General features: G+C 54.9%; 1 protein-coding gene across 9 annotated transcripts in view; it reads left to right on the forward strand.

Moving 5' to 3' along the window:
• Positions 1 to 23,837, forward strand: part of LOC129129018 (uncharacterized) — a 99,076-nt gene that overhangs the window by 45,646 nt on the left and 29,593 nt on the right. For 4 of the 9 annotated variants that reach the window (XM_077189341.1, XM_077189337.1, XM_077189345.1 and 1 more), the window contains 15 exons: positions 5,209 to 5,458; positions 5,529 to 5,851; positions 9,722 to 9,766; positions 11,087 to 11,206; positions 17,406 to 17,444; positions 17,565 to 17,618; positions 18,254 to 18,307; positions 19,805 to 19,912; positions 21,038 to 21,091; positions 21,708 to 21,761; positions 21,875 to 21,919; positions 22,140 to 22,193; positions 22,705 to 22,749; positions 23,006 to 23,059; positions 23,156 to 23,200. In XM_077189341.1, the coding sequence (XP_077045456.1) occupies positions 5,209 to 5,458; positions 5,529 to 5,851; positions 9,722 to 9,766; positions 11,087 to 11,206; positions 17,406 to 17,444; positions 17,565 to 17,618; positions 18,254 to 18,307; positions 19,805 to 19,912; positions 21,038 to 21,091; positions 21,708 to 21,761; positions 21,875 to 21,919; positions 22,140 to 22,193; positions 22,705 to 22,749; positions 23,006 to 23,059; positions 23,156 to 23,200 (1,344 nt within the window). The remainder of the gene's footprint in view (positions 1 to 5,208; positions 5,459 to 5,528; positions 5,852 to 9,721; positions 9,767 to 11,086; positions 11,207 to 17,405; positions 17,445 to 17,564; positions 17,619 to 18,253; positions 18,308 to 19,804; positions 19,913 to 21,037; positions 21,092 to 21,707; positions 21,762 to 21,874; positions 21,920 to 22,139; positions 22,194 to 22,704; positions 22,750 to 23,005; positions 23,060 to 23,155; positions 23,201 to 23,837) is intronic. The other 5 variants (XM_077189340.1, XM_077189339.1, XM_077189343.1 and 2 more) reach the window with 5 other exon arrangements.

The following is a 23,837-nucleotide window of genomic DNA, read 5'->3' on the forward strand; positions in this document are numbered from 1 at the left end:
TTTTAATGCTTTTGGGGTGGAATTCTGGGGCTGGGATTGAGAAACCTCTGGAATGGAAAGTATTTCCTTGTCATTTGGTTATGTCATCTGGATTTTCTAAGTGTGGACAGGGCTGGGGCTCTCCAGCTCTTCCCAGGTGGTGGCTGTGGTTGTGTCAGTGCCACGTGACAGGTGACAATGGGGACCCAACACGTGGCTGGGGCAGACACTTCTCCTGCCTTTATCTTCCTTCTTTAATCCAATTTTCTGCAAATCACAGACCCTGCCTTGCTTGCCACGTGCCAATTCCTTCTTTTTTCCCTTCTGTTTTGTCATCCCTAATGGCTGCTTCCAATCTGGGCTCCTTCCCCACCTCCCAGCTGGAATTTCTGGGATTCACACCCACATGCCTCACTCGACTCTCACGCTTTTGGGCAGCTTCAGAGCTGTTCCCAATTTGTCCCTCTCAGCTGGTTCTCCTCTAAATTTGGCCACTTTGGAGGAGCAAGGATGGATTCTATTGATTTTGGCTTTTAGTTGTGTTTACACAAACCAATATAATTCAGCCTTGTGCCTCAGTAATTTCTCCTTAGAGCCCCTTTTCCCCTGAGCCTTGCCAGATGGGAGTTTCCAGAGTGGACCTTTCCCATGTCAAGTGTTGAAGTTGAATTAAAACCCCTTTTTTTTCTTTACTGTGTGGGAATTCTGGGCTCCCAGTGCCAGCTGCCAGGCCTGGATGTGGCTTCCCACTGGGGTTCCCAGGCTGGCACATCCTGTGGGGCTGCTCTGCACCAGCATCACCTCTTGGGAACCTGAGCTCTCCAGCTCCTGCAGCTCCTCTCAGCTCCTGCCTAATTAGATTCAGGAATTCTCACCACACTTTTCCTCTCCTGCTGGTCACGTTGCATGGAGATCTGAGCAACCTGGCCCATTGAAGGTGTCCTGTCAGGATCTCTAGCTGGTCAAAGTGAGCCCAAGGAAAGTTGGAAAGTCTCTTTTCCCAGACCATTGCTTGAAGAAGGAGTCAGAGCTCTTCAGTTCTTGGTCTCAAGGTTGTTTATTGTTCCTTATCTATAAAATTCTTTCTCCTGTCCAGCTGAGGTCTGCTCAGTAAGACAGTCAGAGGCACTCTGCCTGCCCCCAGGGCAATGTTATCTTTTTATACTAAAAACTACCTGTACAATATTTACAATTCCTTCCCAATACCCATCACCTGTGTTAGACACTGAGCTTCTACTCTAAACCAATCCCAAAGTGCCACCATCACAGCAGAAGATGGAGGCCAAGAAGAAGAAGGAGAAAGGCTGGACACACCCAGTTCCCTCCATCTTGCCCCCTGAATCCCCATTCTAAAACCCCAAAATCTACTTTTTCACCTTGTGATAAATTCACTGTCATTCTACTTAATTTGTCATGGCTTGCAGATCTTCATCTAAGGTTGGTAATTTGCTCCATGAGTCATAATCAAAAACCACAGGGGCATCTTGGGCTCTGTGCCAGGGTCTCTGAGCCCCCTGGCAGGGGTCTGGGCTGCTCAGGACAGCCAGAGGGATGTCCTGGGTCCTGACAGTGTCCCTGCCCTTTTCAGGGGTGGAATGAGATGGGATTTGAGGTCTTTTCCAACCCAAACCATTCCCTGACACCATCTGCCAGCTGTTATCCACAGGTAGCTGTTCTTTGAGGAGCTGGTTTTTAAATTTCTGGCTGTTGTTGCCCCTGGGGTTGATCTGGCAGCCCTATGGAGCAGAGAGGTGCTGCTGTCTTCCATTCATTTTCCACTTCAAGGTGTACAAAATGGGGCACCAAGTTGCTGTAGCTGGAACTTTCCAGTCCTGGGGATTGCAAAATGTGTTGTAAGGAAATTACCACTTTGGATTAAAACTAGAAAAATTGGTTGGAGGGAGAAATACAGATCAAGTTGGGAAGCTGAAATACATTGATTTATTTTTTTTTCACCATTAAAGGTGTGTTTCAAGACCTGCTTTTAATCAGAAACCCCCCAAAGCACCAAAAATGTAACATCAAAACCGCGCTGCTTCATGGTTTAATTTCTGAAAGAAAAATTCTTTATTTCAACTCTTTTTTCAGCTCCCCACTTCAGGTGTTTACAAAAGAATCTCTTCAAACCTAAAAGCTGAACACTTAAAAGTGAAAATTTCCCTTTTCTCCTGCATTTGGGATGGGAAGAGCTGGGAAATCTCCAATGTGATGGCAGCAGAGTCAAAGCTCCAGCAGCTCCTGCTGCCTTTGGAGCTCCTCTGCCTCCTGGGGTCACCCCAGATGGGGCTTGGCCTGTTGGGTTCTCACCTGAAGGATCATCCCCTTCTGGCTGGGAAATTGTTGCTTTCCCTGCTTGGTGCTCCCAAGGCAATGGAGCAGGACAGAATGGTGTCAGAGTTGAGATGGTCACAACACAAAGCAACACACTCCATTTTCAGCAGGCTTCAAACTGCTTTCATTCTAGCCTGCATGCTTTTTATACATCCTTACAAACTCATCAGTTTACACTTTACTCATTGGTCACAGACAAAGTTCTCATTGGAACAGGCAGTTGCAGGTTTCTCTTATTTCTCCTTCTTTCTTTCTTGGTTTCTGTGTCAATGACCTTGGTAGGAAATTCTTCCAGGGGTGAACGTGGATCCTCTGATCAAACTTCTCTCTGGCTCTCAGCATTCCCTGTGAAACCTCTTGGAGCTCAGGTGAAGGGCTCAGCCCATGGAATGTGGGAAGAAGGATGGGAAGGACTCTCCAGGTCCTCCCTCCGACCCTGCAAGGCAAGCGTGGGGCTGCATCTCCCTCTAGTGACTCCTCTCAGCTGCTTCCTCAGGCAGCTCCTCCACCAGGAGCCACCAGGCAGGGCTGGTGCCACCGGCTCCAGGTGCCACACGCTGTCCCTGTCCCCATGGAGGCAAAGGGAGCAGGCTCCAGGCAGGGCTGGTGCCACCGGCTCCAGGTGCCACACGCTGTCCCTGTCCCCATGGAGCCTGGTGGGAGCCCAGAGCAGCTCCAGGCAGGGCTGGTGGCCATGGGGGCTGCTGGAAATGTTGCAGCTCCTCCAGGAGAGCAGCTCCAGGAGCTCCACACCCACCAGCCCAGCCTGAGGGGCTTTCAGTGGTGCTGGGTGGAAAAGTGGTGGGATTTTGAAATGCAGGAACTCTGCAGTTTCATTCCTTTTCCAGTCAGTGTCTGGGTGTTGAGTGTGGACATTTCTCCCAGCGTTGCAGTTTTCCCCCATCCAAGGGCAGTGCCTGGGCCCTGCTGGAGGTTGCAGGGCTGACAGAGCCCTTGGGACCTGCAGGGACCATTCAAGGTGACAGCAGAGGTCAGAGAGAGCCCTGGGCAAATCACTTGTGACCGTGTTCACAGGGGTCCCAGGATGAGGGAAGAGATGAGGATCTGACTCCATGTTTCAGAAGGCTGATTTATTATTTTATGAGATATATTACATTAAAACTATACTAAAAGAATAGAAGAAAGGATTTCATCAGAAGGCTGGCTAAGAATAGAAAAAGAAAGAATGATAACAAAGGTTTGTGGCTTGGACTCTCTGTCCAAGCCAGCTGGGCTGTGATTGGCCATTAATTAGAAACAACCACATGAGCCCAATCCCAGATGCACCTGTTGCATTCCACAGCAGCAGATAACCATTGGTTACATTTTGTTCCTGAGGCCTCTCAGCTTCTCAGGAGGAAAAATCCCAAGGAAAGGATTTTCCATAAAAGATGTCTGTGACAGTCACTGCCTTAAATTAAATTGGTGCAAGCATCCAGGAGGCTCCTCCTGGCCTTGTGCTGTCTCCCCCTCCCAGCCCTTGGAGATTTGCAGCTGCTCCAGGGGGGAGTTGTGTGGTGGGGGCTCTGAGCCCCTCTGACCTGCTGGCACCACTGCCCCAGGAGAGCACCAGGAGCCTTGGGATGTGCAGGAACAGCAGAATCCAGAGGATGAAGGGACACATTGATCCCTGCTGCCACTTTATACATCCGCTGGAACTCTTGAGTGATTGCTCTCCAGATTGGATTTCTGTTGTTGGGCTGTGGGATCCAGGGAGAGCTCAGAGCCCCTTCCAGAGCCTACAGGAGCTCCAGGAGAGCTGGAGAGGGACTGGGGACAAGGGATGGAGGGACAGGACCCAGGGAATGGCTCCCAGTGCCAGAGGGCAGGGCTGGATGGGATATTGGGAATTGGGAATTGTTCCCTGTGAGGGTGGGCAGGCCCTGGCACAGGGTGCCCAGAGCAGCTGGGGCTGCCCCTGGATCCCTGGCAGTGCCCAAGGCCAGGCTGGACAGGGCTGGGAGCACCTGGGACAGTGGGAGGTGTCCCTGCCATGGCAGGGGTGGCACTGGATGGGATTTAAGGTCTCTTCCAACCCAAACCATTCTGGGATTCTATGAAAACAACCTAACAAAGGGTAACAGAGCAGGCTCCCATGGTGGGGTAGCCTTCAAGGGCAGCTCCTTATCAGTGGTGTTTATTCTCCCTGCTTCCCACTCTCCCCAGTTTTCTTCAGGGATGCATGGCCCATCTCCTGTTGTGGGAAGTGGTGGCAGTGCCTGGCCATGCCCAGACCCCCAGGCTCCCTTCAGTGCCAGCCTTTCCTTTTTCAGGAAAATACTGACAGGCCAGGGGGAAATGATTTTCCAAACCTAATTTATTATTCCTCAGATGGGTGATAAAATCCTAAAGCTCTGGTGCCTGTTGTGAGCACCGTGAGCATCTGTGCAACAGGAAAGCAAAAAAAAAACAACCTGGAAAAGATGACTTTGATAACCCAGACATCAGATATGTGCATGGCACAGGGGTGGCTCAGTGGGAGAACTGATGCCAAAAACTGGGAGGGGGGCAGGCCCTGCCCAGGTGTCCCTGATGGAAGGTGAGTTTTGGTTTGCAGCTGGGTGCAGTGTCTGTTTGTTCTGGATGAGCTGTCCCAGAATTTGAGGGCTCCTGCCCGGTGCTCACAAGCTGTGCCCTGCATTGTTCCCCCAGCAGCATTCCTGCATGTGGGAAATGAGGAATTATAGAATCATCAAGGTTGGAAATGATCTCCAAGGCCATTGAGTCCAGCCTGTGACCGATCCCCACCGTGTCACCCAGAGCAGAGCACTCAGTGCCACATCCACTCATTCCATGGACACTCCCAGGGCTGGTGACTCCACCACCTCTCTGGGCAGGAAAGAGGGGAAAAAATAAGTGAACCCTTCAAACTTCATTTTTTCCCTTCTCCTTTTTCAGGACTCCAGACTGACCAGTTCAGATTTGGCCCCGGGGCCACCTTGGCCGTGGGAGGACACCCAGGGGACCCTCAACCTCCAGCCTGATGACAGTGCCCTGGCTTCCCTCTATGCTCACGAGATGCCATCAGCTGAGGAGGAGGAGGAGGATGAGGGCAGCCATTCCATCGAGGATGAAGGCTTTGAGCTGCTGAACTCCACCTACAATAAAATCACCAGCCCTGGCAGGCCAGCGCTCGGGAGAAGCTCGGGTGAGTCCACGATTTTCCTCCTTTTCTCCATCACAATTGCTGGGAATCTGACAGTGCTTCCTCCACCCAGGAGCCTCCATCAAGCCTCCTCGAGCAGCCAAGAAGGAGCGTGGCTCAGAGCCCCAGGAGGAGAACATCACCACGGAGAAGCTGTCGGGGGACGCGGGCACGCGGCGGCTCCTGCCCGGCAAACCCTTCCCCAAGGAGTCCCCCCCTGCTCATCCGGGGGCTGCTCCCAAGGGAAACGTCCCCAGAGGTCCCCTGAGGGCAGGGACAGGGCTGGGTGGCCAGGAGACGCCTCTTGGAGCGGGACAGCCTGGACTGGGGGTGGCACAGCGGGGCTGTGTGGTGAAACCGGGGCCGCCGGGGCTGCCGGGACCGCCGGGGCTGCCGGTGAGTGCAGGGAGAGGGAGGGGAGCGGTGGGGAAGGGCTGCTGGGATGGGGACACTGCACAGGGAAGGCTTCCCCAGGGCAGGGAAACTTCCACAGGGTGGGGAACCTTTTCTAGGGTGGGGAAACTTCCTCAGGATGGGAAACTTCTCCAGGATGGAGAAACTCCTCCAGAGTGGGAAATCTCCAGGGTGGGGAAACTTCCCCAGGGTGGGAAACCTTCCTTGGAATGGGGAACCTTCTCCAGGGTGGAAAACGTTCTCCAGGGTGGGGAAATGTTCCCCAGGATTGGGAAACATGCCCCAGGATGGAGAAACTTCCCCAGGGCAGGAAACCTTCTCCAGGGTGCGAAACGTTCCCCAGGATGGAGAAACTTCTCCAAGATGGGGAACCTTCCCCAGGATGGGAAATGTTCTCTAGAATGGGGAAACTTCCCTAGGGTGAGAAACCTTCTCCAAGGTGGGAAATGTTCTCCAGGATGGAGAAACTTCTCCAGGATGGGGAACCTTCCCCAGGATGGGAAATGTTCTCTAGGATGGGGAAGGTTTCCCAGGATGGGGAAACTTCCCCAGGGTGAGAAACCTTCTCCAAGGTGGGAAATGTTCTTCAGGGTGGGGAACCTCCAGGATGGGGAAAGTTCTCCAGGATAGGGAAACTTCCCCAGGATAGGAAACCTTCCCCAGGGTGGAGAAACTTCCTTAGGATGGGGAACCTTCTCCAGAATGGGAAACTTCTCTGGAGTGGAGAACCTTCCCCAGGATGAGAAATGTTCCCCAGGATGGAGAACCTTCCACAGGGTGGGAAACTTTCCCCAGGATGGGAAACCTTCCCCAGGATGGGAAACCTTCCCCAGGGTGGAGAAACTTCCCCAGGGTGAGAAACCTTCTCTAGGATGGAAAATGTTCCCCAGGATGGAGAACCTTCCACAGGGTGGGAAACAGTCCCCAGGATGGAGAAATTTCCCCAGGATGGGAAACCTCCAGGATGGGGAAACTTCTCTGGGGTGGGAAATGTTCCCCAGGATGGAGAAACTTTCCCAGGGTGGGGAACTTTCTCCAGAATCGGAAACGTTCTCCAGGGTGGGGGAGCTTTTCTAGGATGGGAAATATTCCCCAGAATGGGAAACCTTCTCCAGGGTGGGGAACCCTCTCCGTGCAGGCACAGTGGGGCTGTGCATTGATCTTTTGAAAAGGTTTTTGATATTCCTGGAGAAACTTCACTGGAGAGGAGATGATTGCCTTGTCCTCCTTGCTCTAGGGATGGTCTCAAATCATTTAATCACACTGTGGGTTTTTATTTCACACTGTCCAGCCCAGAATTAGGCTGAGGGGATCAGAGGGGACCAAGCCATCTCCTGCAGTCCCCACACAAACCCCTGCACCCACCCATGGACCCAGCTGGCGTCGTTGGTTTGGGCTTCTTCACCCCCAGACTGATGCCAGGTTCAAAGCAGAGCACTGAATTAATCTTTTAATAAGTTCTGACTGTTTTGCAAGTCATTCAGTCATTGTAGAGGATGAAAAAAGGGAAATTTAGAAAAAAAAAGGTAAATTTAGACCAGGGAAATGTTTAGAGGAGTCACGTCTTCATTGAGGATGGAAAAAAGGAAAATTGTAAAAAGAATGTAAACTTGAAATAGAAAAAGCTTTAGAGGAGTCTTGTCTTCATTGAGGAGTAGCTGAAAAATGGTTTTAAATATTTTTCCATGTTTGTTTATCCTGCCAAAATTATTCCCCTCATTTGGTTCCATTTTCTTAAAATTTCTTTAGAAAATTTTATTTTATTTATAGAAAAATAGAAATAGAAAAAGCTTTAGAGGAGTCTTCTCTTCATTGAGGAGTAGGTGGAAAATGGTTTTAAATATTTTTCCATGTTTGTTTATCCTGCCAAAATTATTCCCCTCATTTGGTTCCATTTTCTCAACAATTTCTTTAGAAAATTTTATTTTATTTCCCCATCAAAGTGACCCTGGGCACCCTCTCTTCCCCTTTCCTTCATCCCTGTGGAAGCTGTGGGCTCTGCCTGGGCCTGGGGGGTCCTGCAGGGCTGTTTCCATGGCTGTGCTTGAGGGACCTGGCACTAAATCCATCATCCCTGAGCCAGGCTTGGTTTAAATTTAGGCCTGCTAACTTCCCCCTCAAGCCATCTCTCTTGCCTACAAAAATAGCAGAAAATGGCAAAAGGAACAGATGCTGGAGGCTGAAAAAATCCCAGAAGCAAAGGAAACGTCACGAGGTGTGACAGCCCTGCTGTCAGCCTGCAGGAGGGACCCAGCCAGGGGAACTGGGACTGTGCTCACAGGGGTCTGAGGATGAGGGAAGAGACGAGGATCTGACTCCATGTTTCATTTATTTTATTATTTTATTATCTCTATTTATTATTTTATTATTTTATGATATCTATTATATTAAAACTATATTAAAAGAATAGAAGAAAGGATTTCATCAGAAGGCTAGTGTCACTGACATTTTTTATGAAAAATCCTTTCCTTAGGATCTTTTCTCCTGAGAAGCTGAGAGGCCTCAGGAACAAAATGTAACCAATGGTTATCTGCTGCTGTGGAATGCAACAGGTGCATCTGGGATTGGGCTCATGTGGTTGTTTCTAATTAATGGCCAATCACAGTCAGCTGGCTCAGACAGAGAGTACCAGCCACAAACCTTTGTTATCATTCTTTCCTATTCTATTCTTAGCCAGCCTTCTGATGAAATCCTTTCTTCTATTCTTTTAGTATAGTTTTAATGTAATATAGATCATAAAATACTAAATCAGCCTTCTGAAACATGGAGTCAGATCCTTGTCCCTTCCCTCATCCAAGAACCCCTGTGAACACGGTCACAGGCCAGCTAAGAATAGAAAAAGAAAGAATGATAACAAAGGCTTGTGGCTTGGCTCTCTGTCTGAGCCAGCTGACTGTGATTGGCCATTAATTAGAAACAACCCCATGAGCCCAATCCCAGATGCACCTGTTGCATTCCACAGCAGCAGATAACCATTGGTTACATTTTGTTCCTGAGGCCTCTCAGCTTCTCAGGAGGAAAAATCCTAAGGAAAGGACTTTTCATAAAAGATGTCTGTGACAGGGAACTGCTTTCCTCTGCTGCAGAAAGGCTGGAGATGGCATTTGTGTCCTTGCTCCTGAGTGTCCTGGATGAACACACTGGTCCCAGAGCTCCAGCCCAGCTTTGGGAGTTGGGGAGCTGACAGGAAAGATGGGAAAGGGCTCTTGAGGGCATGGAGAGGCTGGAGAAGGGGAGTGGGGAAAGGGCAGGAAAAGAGCTTGGCAAACAGCATGGGAAAAGAGCAGGTTTAGGTGGGATATTAGGAAAAAATCTTTTCTCTGAAGGTGGGCAGGCCCTGGCACAGGGTGCCCAGAGCAGCTGGGGCTGCCCCTGGATCCCTGGCAGTGCCCAAGGCCAGGCTGGACAGGGCTGGGAGCAGCCTGGGACAGTGGGAGGTGTCCCTGCCATGGCAGGGGTGGGATGGGATGGGATTTAAGGTCCCCTCCAGCCCAAACCAGGCTGGGATTCTGGACTGGAGCTCAGTGGTGGCACTGAGAGCCATAAGATGTGTCCCCAGCCTGGCAGCCTTCCCTTGTCCTGTTGCTGCTCCTGAGGATGGAGAGCAGGGGGGCTCTGGGGCCCCCAGGGAGAGGGAGCTGAGCCCTGGAGCTCTGTGGGCTCAGACCTGGTGACCTCCAGGCTCAGAACAGAGCTGGGGTCTGGAACTGAGGCTGCCAGAGCTGCAGCAGGAATTGCTGTCACCCCCAAAGGCCAGGATCTCCCACCTGCCTGGTTCTGCATTGAGGTGGGGTCACTCAGTCACTGTGGGATCTCCCTTTGGGGTCACAGCTCTGCTCCTTTGCCTTTCAGGGCTGTCCTGGCCGACGGGGACTGGCGGGACCCAAAGGAGACAAAGTGAGCACCCACAAAAACGGGGGTGGAGGGTGTGGGGCAAACACCACCGATGGTTTGGGTTGGTTTTTGGGGATTTTTTTGGGTTGGTTTGGGGGTTTTTCATCCAGGGGGCAGTGGGAGCTCCTGAAGCTACAGGGTGTGATGGTGTTCACAGGGGTCCCAGGATGAGGGAAGAGATGAGGATCTGACTCCATGTTTCAGAAGGCTGATTTATTATTTTATGAGATATATTAAAACTATACTAAAAGAATAGAAGAAAGGATTCCATCAGAAGGCTGGCTAAGAATAGAATAGAAAAGAATGATAACAAAGGCTTGTGGCTGGGACAAAGAGTCTGAGCCAGCTGGGCTGTGATTGGCCATTAATTAGAAACAACCACATGAGACCAATCCCAGATGCACCTGTTGCATTCCACAGCAGCAGATAACCATTGGTTACATTTTGTACCTGAGGCTTCTCAGGAAGAAAAATCCTAAAGAAAGTATTTTTCATAAAACATGTCTGTGACAGCAGGGTGGTGGCCCTGTCTGTGAGTTTGGAAGAGGAAGGAGCTGGGTTTAGTTGCTACTTTAAGCCCAGGCTCAGGATTAAGCCAGGTTTGAGTTCTGGGGCAGTTTTGGGCACCACAATATTAAAAATGACATTGAGTTATTAGAGAGTGTTCAGAGGAACAAGGGAAGGGTCTGGAGGGGCTGTGAGGGGCAGCTGAGGGCTCTGGGGTTGTTCAGCTGGAGCAGAGTGAGGGCAGAGCTCCCCGGGGCTGCAGCTCCTCCCGAGGGGCAGCTCCCATCTCTGCTCTGGGCCAGGGACAGGAGCCAGGGCACGGCTGGGGCTGGGCCAGGGCAGCTCAGGCTGAGCTCAGGGCAAGGTTCTTCCCCCAGAGGGTGCTGGCACTGCCCAGGCTCCCCAGGGAATGGGCACGGCCCCGAGGCTGCCAGAGCTCCAGGAGCCTTTGGGCAGCGCTGCCAGGGATGCCCAGGCTGGGGTTGCTGGGACAGGGGCTGGGCAGGGACAGGGGCTGGGTTTGATGATCCTTGGGGTCCCTCCAGCTCAGGATATTTTCTGATTCTGTGACTGGGCTGCCTGCACCAGCTGCTCTCTTCCCTTTGAGCTCTCAGTGGGCGATGGAGCAGCTTCAGCTCAGGTCACCTGCAGGGGGGACCCTGCTGTGTCCCACAGCCCAGCCCCAGTCCATATCCATGGATTCACCTCAGGGACTTTTGTCCTGCAGCCCTGCAGCCCCTGGCTCAGTGTCCAGCCTGTGCTGGGGCCCAAATCCCTGCTGGTTTTAAGGAGCTGCCTTTGTCCTTGTCCCTGCAGGGCTACCCAGGGGCCATGGGCAGGATGGGCCCCCCCGGTGACCCCGGCCCTGCTGGCACCCCCGGTGTCCCCAGCATCGTCCTCTGGAGGAACTCCAGGGAGGACTGGCAGTCATTCATGGTGAGTTACAGCCACAGTGGGCAGTGCTGCACTCACAGCAGCTCCCTGCATCCCTGGGATGGGATTGGGATGGGATCTGGGATAGGAGGGGAGGGGATGGGATCTGGGATGGGATGGGATCCATGGGATGGGATCTGGGATGGGATGGAACCTGGGATGGGATGGGATCCATGGGATGGGATCTGGGATGGGATCCATGAGATGGGATGGGATGGGATCTGGGATGGGATGGGATCCATGGGATGGGATCTGGGATAGGAGGGGAGGGGATGGAATCTGGGATCTGGGATGGGATCTGGGATGGGATGGGATGGGATCCATGGGATGGGATGGGATGGAACCTGGGATGGGATGGGATGGGATGAAACCTGGGATCTGGGATGGGATGGGATCCATGGGATGGGATCTGGGATAGGAGGGGAGGGGATGGGATCTGGGATGGGATGGAACCTGGGATCTGGGATGGGATCCATGGGATGGGATGGGATGGGATGGGATCCATGGGATGGGATCTGGGATAAGAGGGGAGGGGATGGGATCTGGGATGGGATGGGATGGGATCCATGAGATGGGATGGGATGGCATGAAGGGTTTGCTGTGGCTGAGATTCCTCATTGTTGGGTGGCAGGTGGGGGCAGAGGGGCCATGCCAAGGAGGGAGGTGCAGCTCACTGGGGGTGGCTCTGTGGGTGGAATGGGATCAGTGTGTGCCCTGTCCTTCTGTCCCCTGTGACTCACCAGGACATCTTGGCCCCCCATGGTCCATCCATCACCTCCCTGGGATGGTTCAGCAGGACAGGGCCCTGGGAAGGTCCGAGCCAAGCACAGGCAGCCCTTCTCCTGCTCTGTGTTGCTGATGGCAAAGCCCCTGTCCTGTGTCCCCCCTGTCCCAGCTCCCTGCTGTGCTCCAGCCTTTGGCTCTCAGGGTTTTGTGCCCGTCCAGCTCTCCCTGAGGTGTTTCCTCACCTCACCCGCTGGAGCAGGGTCTGTGGGGAGGCAGGAGTGCCTCAGGCACTGCACAGCTGGATGCAAAACTCCAGGGCATGACTCCAAAACTCACTGAACAGCCCAGCCAGGCTCATCAAGAATTCCCAACTCCTCACAGCACAGCCACTGCTGTCATTAAGCTTAATTTTAAACTCCCTGTGGAGCCTGGCCTGGGCAGGGCAGCAGTTGAAGGCATTGGGTTTCTAAGTGCCCCAGGCTTTTCCTGAGGCTGGGAATGCTCTTTGCTTTATCCTTGCATGGCTCTGTTGTCCCTGTGGCCCTGCAGGGGCAGAGCAATGGGCTGGTGAGAGCTCCACCACACTCCAGCTCTCCACAATAGCCCTGGGCAGGATATTTGAGATATGTGAGTTCTCCACAGCTCATTCACTGGGAAGAGCCATCACTGCATCCTCTGCTCTGGGGCAAATGCCTGGGATGCTGGGGAGAGGATGCAGCAGGAGGATCTCTGCTCTGCCAGCACAGCACACCCGGGCTGGGGATGGTCCTGGAGGAGGAGGAGGAGGAGGAGGAGGATGGTGCTCTGCTGGTCTGGATCTGAGCTTGGATTGACCTGCTGGGAGTCCTTGGGCCAGACCTTTGTGGTTTGGGGCTGGACTGGATCACAGCAGAGATCAGATTCCTGCAGGGAAGCACAGGAGGGTTGATCATCTGCTGAAGTTTTGGTTGACCTGGAGAACCTCCTTGTTCTCGCCTCCTCCTGCTGCCCCAGGACAGCAGCTGTGCAGATCCATCACAGGCACACGGTGTGTGCAGGAATGAGCAGGGACAGGACAGTGGCAGCTGGATGTCTCCATGCCAGGGATCCCCTTCCAGCAGGGCAGAGCCCTCCCTATCAACTCCTGCACCTTGGCAGAGCTGCTCCCCTCCTTTGCTCTGCACTCAGAATTCCCTTTATTTCCCCTTGCTTGTGTGTGCAGAGACCTCAGGCTTTGCCCTCCTGCAGGCACAAACAGTCACACCTGTGGATGTTGCTGGCAACTCCTCGGTGTCCCCACTTTGGAATGCTGCAGGGAACATGTCCTGTCTGTGCTTGGGAAGCCAGAGCTGGAGAGATGCTGGATCCTGGCCCCTGGGCCCTGGTGCTGTCCCTTGTGCTCTGTGCTGTCCCCTGGGCCCTGGTGCTGTCCCCTGGCTCTGTGCTATCCCTTATCCCTTGTGTTCTGTGCTGTCCCCTGGCTCTGTGCTGGCCCTTGTGCTCTGTGCTGTCCCTTGTGCTCTGTGCTGTCCCTTGTGTTCTGTGCTGTCCCCTGGGCTCTGTGCTGTCCCCTGGCTCTGTGCTGTCCCTGGGCTCTGTGCTGTCCCCTGGCTCTGTGCTGTCCCTGGGCTCTGTGCTGTCCCTTGTGTTCTGTGCTGTCCCCTGGCTCTGTGCTGGCCCTGTCCCCACAGGGCTGGCCCCGTGCCCATCTCAGGGGAGGGCAGTGTCTGCTGAGGGGGCCCTGGGCCACCCCAAAGCCACCCAGGCCATTGTGTCTGTGCCCCATTGTGTCTGTGCCCCTGTGACCCCGGCGGTGCTGCAGGAAAACGCAGAGCCCCGGGCTGGGATTTGCTGATGTCAGCTGAGATAAGGCTGGGCTGGAACTGGCGGCTCTGGGGATGGGGCTGGCAGCCCCCACAGCTCTGTGGTTTGGGGTGGTGCAGTTCCCATGGAGCAGATAGATCCCTGTGGTTTGGGGTCATACTGTTCCCATGGAGCAGATCCCTGTGGTTTGGGGCAGTTCTGTTCCCATGGAGCAGATAGATCCCTGTGGTTTGGGGTCATACTGTTCCCAAGGAGCAGATCCCTGTGGTTTGGGGACCATGGAGCAGATCCCTGTCGTTTGGGGTCATACTGTTCCCATGGAGCAGATCCCTGTGGTTTGGGGCAGTTCTGTTCCCATCATGGAGCAGATCCCTGTGGTTTGGGGTCATACTGTTCCCATGGAGCAGATCCCTATGGTTTGGGGTGATGCCCCCAAGGGAGCAGATCCCTGTGGTTTGGGACAGTTCTGCCCCCATGGAGCAGATCCCTGTGGTTTGGGGCACTTCTGTTCCCATGGAGCAGATCCCAGTGGTTTGGGGCAGTTCTGTTCCCATGGAGCAGATCCCAGTGGTTTGGGGCAGTTCTGCCCCCATGGAGCAGATCCCTGTGGTTTGGGACAGTTCTGCCCCCATGGAGCAGATCCCTGTGGTTTGGGGCAGTTCTGTTCCCATGGAGCAGATCCCTGTGGTTTGGGGCAGTTCTGCCCCCATGGAGCAGATCCCTGTGGTTTGGGGCAGTTCTGCCCCCATGGAGCAGATCCCCGTTTGGGTTTGGGGGATTTGGGGTATGCTGGGGTTTGTGTTGGCTCAGCCCATGGGAATGCAGGGCAGGGGAGGTGCCCTTCAGGCTCAGGGACACTGCAGGAGGGTGGGCAGGGAAAGAGGGGCTGTGGTGGCTGTCCCAGAGCTGCTGTGGCTGCTGTGCTGCTCCCAGCCTCTCCCTTCCCTTTGTTGTGAACAGGAATGAAGGAAAAGCAGCTCAAGGCCGCTGTGGTTCCAGCCCCAGCCCCTGTGCTGTGTTTGTGTTCCCCATGTGCTGACAGATGTGGGCTTTGCCAAGAAGTTGTCTCGGACTGGCTGGAGGGCAGGAACTGCTGCTGGCTGGTTCTGGAGCTGGCTCCAGCACTGGGGCAGTGCCAGAGTGCTGGGAGGGAGAGCTGGGGCTCCCACAGTTGTTGGAGAGCTTAATCTGCTGCACCAGACAGCTTTGGTTTGGTCCTTTAAAAACAGGAGGGCAGGCTGGGCAGTGGGGCCTGGGAAGCTCAGGGGGAAAGGAAAAACTCGTCCTTGAGAAAAAGAGGGAATTGTTAGGGATGTGCTGCTACTGCAGGGTTGGCATCTGCCATGCTGGGGGTGGCATGGGTGGGGATGGCCATGGGGTGACTGCAGAGGGTGGCACAGGGTGAGGATGGGGTGACTGCAGAGAGTGGCACAGGGTGAGGATGGGGTGACTGTAGAGGTACAGGGTGACAGTGATTGCAGAGGATGGCACAGGGTGAGGATGGCCATGGGGTGACTGCAGAGGGTGGCACAGGTGAGGATGGCAATGGGGTGACTACAGAGAGTGGCACAGGGTGAGAGTGGGGTAGTGTAGAGTCACAGGATGAGAGTGACTGCAGAGGGTGGCACAGGGTGGGGATGGCAATGGGGTGACTGCAGAGAGTGGGACAGGGTGGCCGTAGCCATGGGGTGACTGCAGAGGTGGCACAGGGTGAGAGTGGCCATGGGGTGACTGCAGAGAGTGGCACAGGATGGCCATGGGGTGACTGCAGAGAGTGGCACAGGATGGCCATGGGGTGACTGCAGAGAGTGGCACAGGATGGCCATGGGGTGACTGCAGAGGGTGGCACAGGGTGGGCACCCAAAACTGCCCTGCCAGGCCTGAGCTGCTCCCCCCAGGGCTGCTGAAGGATTCCTGTGCCATGAAGGGCTCCCTTGCCCTGAAGGGCTCCCCTGCCCTGAAGGATTCCTGTGCCATGAAGGATTCCTGTGCCCTGAAGGGCTCCCCTGCCCTGAAGGATTCCTGTGCCCTGAAGGATTCCTGTGCCCTGAAGGGCTCCCCTGCCCTGAAGGATTCCTGTGCCATGGAGGGCTCCCCTGCCCTGAAGGATTCCTGTGCCATGGAGGGCTCCCCTGCCCTGAGGGGCTCCCCTGCCCTGAAGGGCTCCCCTGCTCTGCTCCCAGGCTGGAGCTCTCCAGGAGCACAGATCCCCGTGGCTGCTGCTCCCCACCCTGCCCTGCCCTTGTGCTGCTCCCAGAGCTGCAGCAGCAGCAGCAGAGCTCTGACAGTCCCTGCTGGAATTGCAGAGCCCATTTACTGCTCTGCCCCTCCCTGGCATCTGCTGCTCTGAAACCCGAGTCTCATGTGGGATTTTGTCTCCCCTCTTTCCCAAAGGTTGGATGAAATAATATCCTGTCCTGAGTTCACTGATTGCTGAGACAAGGCAAAAGCGTTGGCCATGCTCCAACCTCCTCCAGAGAGATTTTAGGAGTGGATTTTGAGGGAAATGAGAACTTGGCAGGACAGGAGGAACATGGTCCTGCCAGGGGCTGCACCCCTTCCTTCACCCAGGGAAATCAGTTTGGGATCAGCCTGGAAGGAGCAGGGATGCCCCCCTCATCTGCCCACTGCTAGGAATATTCCCAGCTGTTCAAAGCTCTGTGTTTATTTCCCTTCATGAGTTCCTCGGGTTTTCCCCTCTCTCCCCACTGCTGGTGGGGGACAGACCCTGGGGCAGGGCACAGGAGGGGTTTCCCAGTGCCCTCGAGGTTGAAATTGGGGAGAACAGAGGAATGCTGTCCCTCCAGCTGCCTGGGATTGGGATGATGGACAAGCAAAGGGAATTTTTAGCCATTGATGTGAGCCAGGATTTGGAGGAGATGCCTGGACTGCAAGTCTGGGCTCACTGTGGGAAGGAGGAGGAGGAAAGATGGGTTTTGCCTTCCTGTGCTGCTGGTAGCTGGAGATGGAAATTTTATTTCCTGGACACCTCCCAAAATTTGGGAAAACCTGGTTTGGAAGTGTGCAGAGAGGAGGCTGCACCAGGTGGTCTCAGGATCTTTTTGCTGGTTTGGAAATATGATGGGATTGCATGGTTGGGATGGGATTAATCCACCCTGGGCCTTTCAGGTGCCTTTTCCCCTCTCTGTGGTCATCTTTGGAAAAATTGGAAGTGCATCCAGGATTTGGCTGCTGGGAGCAGCAAGAGGAGAAAACCTTCTTGGCATCTGCTCCTCTGGCTTTTCCAGAGCCTGGAGGAGCTTCCCCACCTGGAGTAACCTGCAGGGTCAAAGCAGATGATTTCATTTAAAACCTGGCAGTCCCTGTGCTCACCACCACCACCACGTTTCTGACCTTTCCATATCCCAAACATTTCTGGTGTCCCAGGGCTGCAGGGCACCCATGGAGGAGCTGAATTTCACCAAACCCAGGAGAAGTGAGCTCTCTGCCTAATTTTCTACTGAAGCAGTTCCTTATTCCCTACAGGTTATCCTCAGCTTGTCCTTCCTCCCATGCCTTGCATGCACAGAGTCTGAAATAAATTAATTTATTAAAGGAGTGGTTCATTGCTGCATCTTCCCAAGACAAGGAGAACATCCTTGAAGCAAACAAAAAGGGATTTGGGATTATTTTTTTTTAACATTTTGCTTTTTCCCCCTCATTTTTCTTCCAGCAATCATCATTTTACCAACTCCTGCACGCGGGCTGGCCGGTGAGTGCTGCTTTGGTCACTTTGAGTTTGGATTTTTCCTTGTTGGCAGCTGAGTTCTCCTTGCTCCAAGCACTTGATGGTTTTACCAATGTTTGTTGTTCTATATTTTTTTAAATCCAGAGAAAACCTGGAGCTCCTGGGCCCCCAGGACATCCTGGGAAAACAGGAGCCCCTGTAAGTACAAAAGCCCTGCTGTCCCTTTGGTGGCCTTGCTGCCACCCTGGCTGCCCTGGGGACACTTTCAGGGTGGGTGTCCCCAAGCACTCAGGCTGTAATTAGGGGCTTTGGGATTGGGTTTCAAAGCAGCCTAATGGATTTGTCTGCTTCCCCCTGAAACCCAGGATGTTTGATATCCAACTCCCAGGGAGCCCCTCAGCTCTGCCAGCTGAGCAGGGCTGGCTGCTTTTCCTGGGGCATCAGGTTCCAGCCCTTGTTTTTGGGGAAGGGACCACCTGGATCCCTCCCAGAGGCACAGAAACAAGGCAGGGAAGGGCTGGGGGGGTCTCAGCCCCATCCCACATCAGCCCTGGCATTGCTGTGTGATGCTTCCCCCACATCTGGCCATGAGGCAAAGGAAAAGGGCAAAATTCCCAGTCCTGAAATCCCATCAGGAACCAAAGCAGTGGGAAAATGGATCAGCTGCTGACCCCAAACCTGCTGGGCATGGTGGGGGTGCCAGGGATGTCAATTGTCCCACTGTGCCCTTCCCAAGGTCCCCTCTGGGCATTGCTGCTTGTCCTGCCAGCCTCCTCAGGGCTCAGGGCAGGCTGGGGGGACACCCTGGGGACCCAGTCCCTGTTTGTGCACAGGGACCCTGCGGAGCACCAGGAGAGCCGGGGGACAAAGGCCAGCGGGGGTACCCGGTGAGTGAGGGCTCTGGGGACACCTGGCACACCCTCAGCACCCCTGCCTCTCCTGGATCAGGGGGAGGGAGGGTTGTGATGGGCTTGGGGACAGTTTGGGAATGCTGTGCTTGGTCTGGAGTGATGGGATCAATGTCCCGGTCCCCTCCCTGCTGTGCTCCAAGTCATTGTCCTGCTGCTCCTCTTGTGCTGCATGGCTCAGTCACAGCTCAGCACAGCCCCTTTGGGGGCTGCACACCTCCAGGTGATGCCATCCCAAAGCCCTTTTGTCACCCTCAAGAACCCCCCAGCTCTGCATGGTGTGGGTGAGCTCTGCCTGTGCCCCTTCATGGGCGTTCATCTCCCCTGTGGGTACAAGGGAGGAGAGCAATGTCCCCTGTCCCACATCACTGCAGCTTTGTTCCACACTGCCCTCCAGCCTGCCTGAACTCAGGACTGCAGTGAGCTCAGGGGTGAAGGGGAAGCTTTAGCTGGAGATGGATCCTTGGGGGGATCTGCTCTGACCCCTGCACATGGGACAGAACCAGGAATGGCTCAGGGGTGAAGGGGAAGCTTTAGCAGGTGCTGGATCCTTGGGGGATCTGCTCTGACCCCTGCACATGGGACAGAACCAGGAATGGCTCAGGGGTGAAGGGGAAGCTTTAGCTGGAGATGGATCCTGGGGTGGATCTGCTCTGACCCCTGCATGTGGGACAGAACCAGGAATGGCTCAGGGGTGAAGGGGAAGCTTTAGCAGGTGCTGGATCCCTGGGGGATCTGCTCTGACCCCTGCACATGGGACAGGATCAGGAATGGCTCAGGGGTGAAGGGGAAGCTTTAGCTGGAGATGGATCCTTGGGGGATCTGCTCTGACCCCTGCACGTGGGACAGGATCAGGAATGGCTCAGGGGTGAAGGGGAAGCTTTAGCTGGAGATGGATCCTTGGGGGGATCTGCTCTGACCCCTGCATGTGGGACAGGACCAGGAATGGCTCAGGGGTGAAGGGGAAGCTTTAGCTGGAGATGGATCCTTGGGGGATCTGCTCTTACCCCTGCACGTGGGACAGGACCAGGAATGGCTCAGGGGTGAAGGGGAAGCTTTAGCTGGAGATGGATCCTTGGGGGATCTCCTCTAACCCCTGCACATGGGACAGGATCAGGAATGGCTCAGGGGTGAAGGGGAAGCTTTAGCTGGAGATGGATCCTTGGGGGATCTGCTCTGACCCCTGCACGTGGGACAGAACCAGGGATGGCTTTGAGGCAGGAGCTGATGCAGGAGCCTTCACTCCACCTTCTCTCACTGCATTTCTTCTTCCCTGCCCTCTGTGTTGCTTCCTGCTGTACAACCCCTGGCTCCAGCTATCCCAGGGATTTGGTGGAGAACCTGGAAAGATCCACCTGCCCCTGGATGCACACAGAGCTTTGGCCCAGCTCCAGAGCCAGGCAGAGCTCAGAGTTTCCTTTACTGCTTTCATAATGTGGATATTTTAATTTTCCATGCTTGGATTTCTCTCCCCAGGGGGAACCCGGGCTGCAGGGCTTGCCAGGACGTGTGGGATACCCTGGCTCTGATGGCTTCCCTGGCTTGGATGGCAAACCTGGGCCCTGGGGGCTGCCAGGGGAGCAGGTGAGCCATGGGCAGGCAGGGCCAGGGGAGGCTCAGGGTCAGGGGGAAGCTGGAGCTCCAAACCCTGAGCTGGAGACAGAGTTCCTAAAGCTGCTCTTCCTTCTCTTGCCTCCTTCAGGATTCTCCTCAGCCCCCAAACCAGGCAGGCCTGGATTAGTGCCTCGAGGTTTAGGTTTGACAGGAATAAAAGGGTTGTGGGGCATCCCACACGGGCATTAAGGGCTGGGATGTGCAGAGCTGCAGCTCCTGGGTGTGGTGGGTCTGAGCAGCAGGGCTGGGCTGCTGCACCTGGAGCTCCTCGTGGGAAATAACTGCAAATCCTGGAATGGCTTGGGTGGGAAGGGACCTTAAAAATCATCTCATTCTACCCCATGCCATGGGCAGGGTCACCTTCAACTATCCCAGGGTGCTCCGAGCCCTTGAGGGCTCAAAACTGGGATGGTGACCAGGAAATGAGAGTAATTCCAGAATGCCTGGATAGTGTCCAATCCAGGAATCCGGTTCCTTGGTCCCTGCCCTTGTCCAGACCCCTGGCAGCAATCCCTGGGGAACACAGGCAATGCCCCTGGGCTTGGCAGCTTGCTCAGGGGGTTTAGAGGGCAGGGACTGGAGGGTGCTGGGGCTCTCAGGTATTGGATTTGCAGGGAATGCCCTGACAAAGGCAGGAGTGATGAATCTGACTCCATGTTCTCACAAGGCTGATTTATTACTTTATGATACTATATTATATTAAAGAATACTATATTACACTAAAGAATACAGCAAGGATACTCACTAAATGCTAAAAAGATAATAATGAAAACTCCTGACTCTCTCCAGAGTCCTGACACAGCTTGGCCTTGATTGGCCAAAGAGTGAAAACAACTCCCAGCAGAATGCAATGGAACAATCACCTGTGGGTGAACAATCTCCAAACACATTCCACATGAGCACAGCACAGGAGAAGCAAATGAGATCAGAATTGTTTTCCTTTTCTCTGAGGCTTCTCAGCTTCCCAGGAGAAAAACCCTGGGTGAAGGGATTTTATCAGAGAATGTGAATGTGACACTCAGCAGGGTGGGGAGCAGGGTGGGCATGGGTGGCAGCCCCTCAGTGCCTGCCCTGCTCCTTCCTCCCTCTTCCCAGGGCCTCCAGGGCTTCCAGGGTGACCGAGGGCTGGCAGGGGACAAGGGAGAAGAGGTGAGTTGGCTCTGGCTTGCACAGCCATGGGCACCATGAGGTGCCAGCCCCAGCAGTGCCAGCCCCAGCACCTTCCATACTGGTTCCACTGGGACCAGCACTGCTCCTGCAGCTCCTCCCCAGGCTCTTCCAGGGCTTTGGCAGCCAGGATGGAAAATGTCCATAGAACAGAGAATGCTGGTGGTTTGTCACCCTTTAGTTTTTTTAATTTTCCCATCACTGGGTCCTCTTCAGGCCAGCATTTTTGGAGCTGCCCAGGAGATTTTTGGGCTCCTCCAAGGTCTGATCATCCTGGTGGATTTGAGACCTAATTTCTTTTTGGACCAGCAGTCCCACATGGGTTATCAGACCCCTGTTCTGGGCCACCCTTTGTGCCCTCCTGCCTGTGCAGAGCCCTGTGCCAGCCCTGTGCCACTGCTGTGGGTGACACCAGGAGCTGCAGGGAGGTGTCACCATGCTGGGCACCAGCAGCCAGGCTTTGCCCCATGTAGCACAACCTTGAGGGTCCCCATCCTCGTGTCCCACCCTGAGTGTGTCCTTTGAGGCACAGCAGCCACGTGCTGTGGCTCCAGCTGGGGCCCATCCTTGTTCCCATTTCATCCCTGTTCTATTTCAGGGTTTCTTGGGAGACCCTGGACCAGCTGGGGACAAAGGAGAGAAGGGAGTGAAGGTGAGGGTGGCTGTCCCTGCCCCTCACAGCCCTGCCAGGGTGGGCAGGGCTCTCTCCTTCCCTGCCCCAGGTCCTGCTCTCCTCCATCACTCAGCTGCTCTTGGCTTTTCCAGGGGGTGAAGGGAGAGAATGGGCTGCCAGGTCCTGCAGGGCTCCAGGTGAGTTACCTGGACAGCTGGAGTTGTCCACACCCTTCCCTCCATCCCCTTGTGCTGACCCTTGTCCCTCTCTGTGATGTCCCCAAGCTCCAGCCCACGCTCTCCTGCCTTTCACAAAGCCTTTGTGGTCTCTGTGGTGTCCCTGCCCCTCCTGTGAGGGATGGGACAAAGGCAGTGTCACCTCAGGGTGCTGACACCTCACTGCTGGCTTCTCTCCCAGGGGCTGGTGGGGCTGAAGGGTGCCATGGGCTTGCAGGGCCCTGCAGGGCCAGAGGTGAGTGCTGTTCCCTTCTCTGTGCCACCCAAAGGGCTGCAGGAGCCGGGGATTCCCCCTGGGAAGAGGGGTCTGAGCAGGGATTTGCATCCAGGCACGTTGGGGCATTTCCTCCAGCATTTCCCATCCCTGTTCTGGCTGGGAATGAGGAGAAATGAAGAGAAATGAGCTTTTTCAGAGCACTGGGATTTATTTTAAGTGGCCACCTCCAGCTGAGATGAATCCCAGGCTGGCAGCACCTGGTTTTTCCAGGCTCTCTCAGCAGATGGACAGCTCAGTGCTCCCACACATCTGGGGGACATCCTGCCCAGAAAAAGGCTGGAAAAGGATTTGAAAGGAAAACTGAAGTGGTTTGGTGGTGAATGGATGGATTCTCCAGCAGGAAAGGGAGCTGGGGTTGCTCAGCAAATGTCCGAGGAGGCCTCAAGCAGCTGATGTGAAGGAAAAGGGGGATTTGGGCTGAAGGAGAGAATCAAAGCAAAAAATGGCATTTTTTTCTCTCCTGCTGCAGGGAGAAGGTGGCTCAGTGGGTGCCCCAGGCCCTGCTGGTCCCATGGTGAGTCTCAGGGTTTGATACAGATGGAATTTCAGGCAGTGGAGCTGCTGCTGCCCAGAGTGCCACTGTGTTCATCCCTTGTTCTATTTACACCTAAAAATGCTGCATTTGGTTAAAACCATCCCTGCTAGCAGGGGGAGGATTCCAAAAGGACCCAGGGCATTAAAGCTCACCAATAACCCCCCCAGCATCCCTGGGATGCTCAGGAATCCCTGTCCCACCTCCCCTGAGGGGCTGAGCAGGTCTTGCCTTGCAGGGAGAGCCCGGCCAGCCCGGACCCGTGGGGTGCAGAGGCATCAATGGCTCTCAGGTGGGTGTGCCCCAGTGCCCACCCTTGGTTATTGGGGGTTTTGGGGTCGCTGCTCTCACCCCACACCTGCCCTGCCCTGCTCTGCTCTCTCCACAGGGGGAACTGGGCCCTCCTGGGATGGCCGGGCCCCGTGGCCCCAAGGTAGGGGATCCCTGGGGTGGGGTGTCCCAGGATGGGAGGGGATGGGATCCATGGGATGGGATGGGACAGGATGGGATGGGATGGGATCCATGGGATAGGATCCATGGGATGGGATCCATGGGATGGGATGGGATGGGATCCATGGGATGGGAGGGGATGGGATCCATGGGAGGGGATGGGATCCATGGGATCCATGGGATGGGAGGGGATGGGATGGGATGGGATGGGATGGGGTGGGGTGTCCCATGGTGGGTGTCCTGGGATAGGTGTCTCGGGGTGTCCTGGGGATGGGGTGTTCTGAGATGAGATGGAGTGGAGTGTCCCAGGGTGGGGTGCCCCAAGATGGGATGTCCCAGGATGGTTCCCATGGTGGGGGTGTCCTAGGGCGGAGGTGCCCCAGGATGGGTGTTCCAGGATAGGATGGGGTGGTGTGTCCCAGGATGGGGTGTCCTGGGATGGGGTGTCCCTGGGGTGGTGTCTCCCAGGGTGGGTGTCCCAGGATGGGATGGGATGGGGTGTCCCTGGGATGGGTGCCCCAGGATGGGGTGTCCTGGGACGGGGTGTCCTGGGATGGGTGTCCCAGGATGGGATGGGATGGGGTGTCCCTGGGATGGGTGTCCTGGGATGGGTGCCCCAG

The sequence above is a fragment of the Agelaius phoeniceus genome, chromosome 21 (genome assembly GCF_051311805.1).
Source record: "Agelaius phoeniceus isolate bAgePho1 chromosome 21, bAgePho1.hap1, whole genome shotgun sequence".
NCBI classification, from domain to species: Eukaryota; Metazoa; Chordata; class Aves; order Passeriformes; family Icteridae; genus Agelaius; species Agelaius phoeniceus.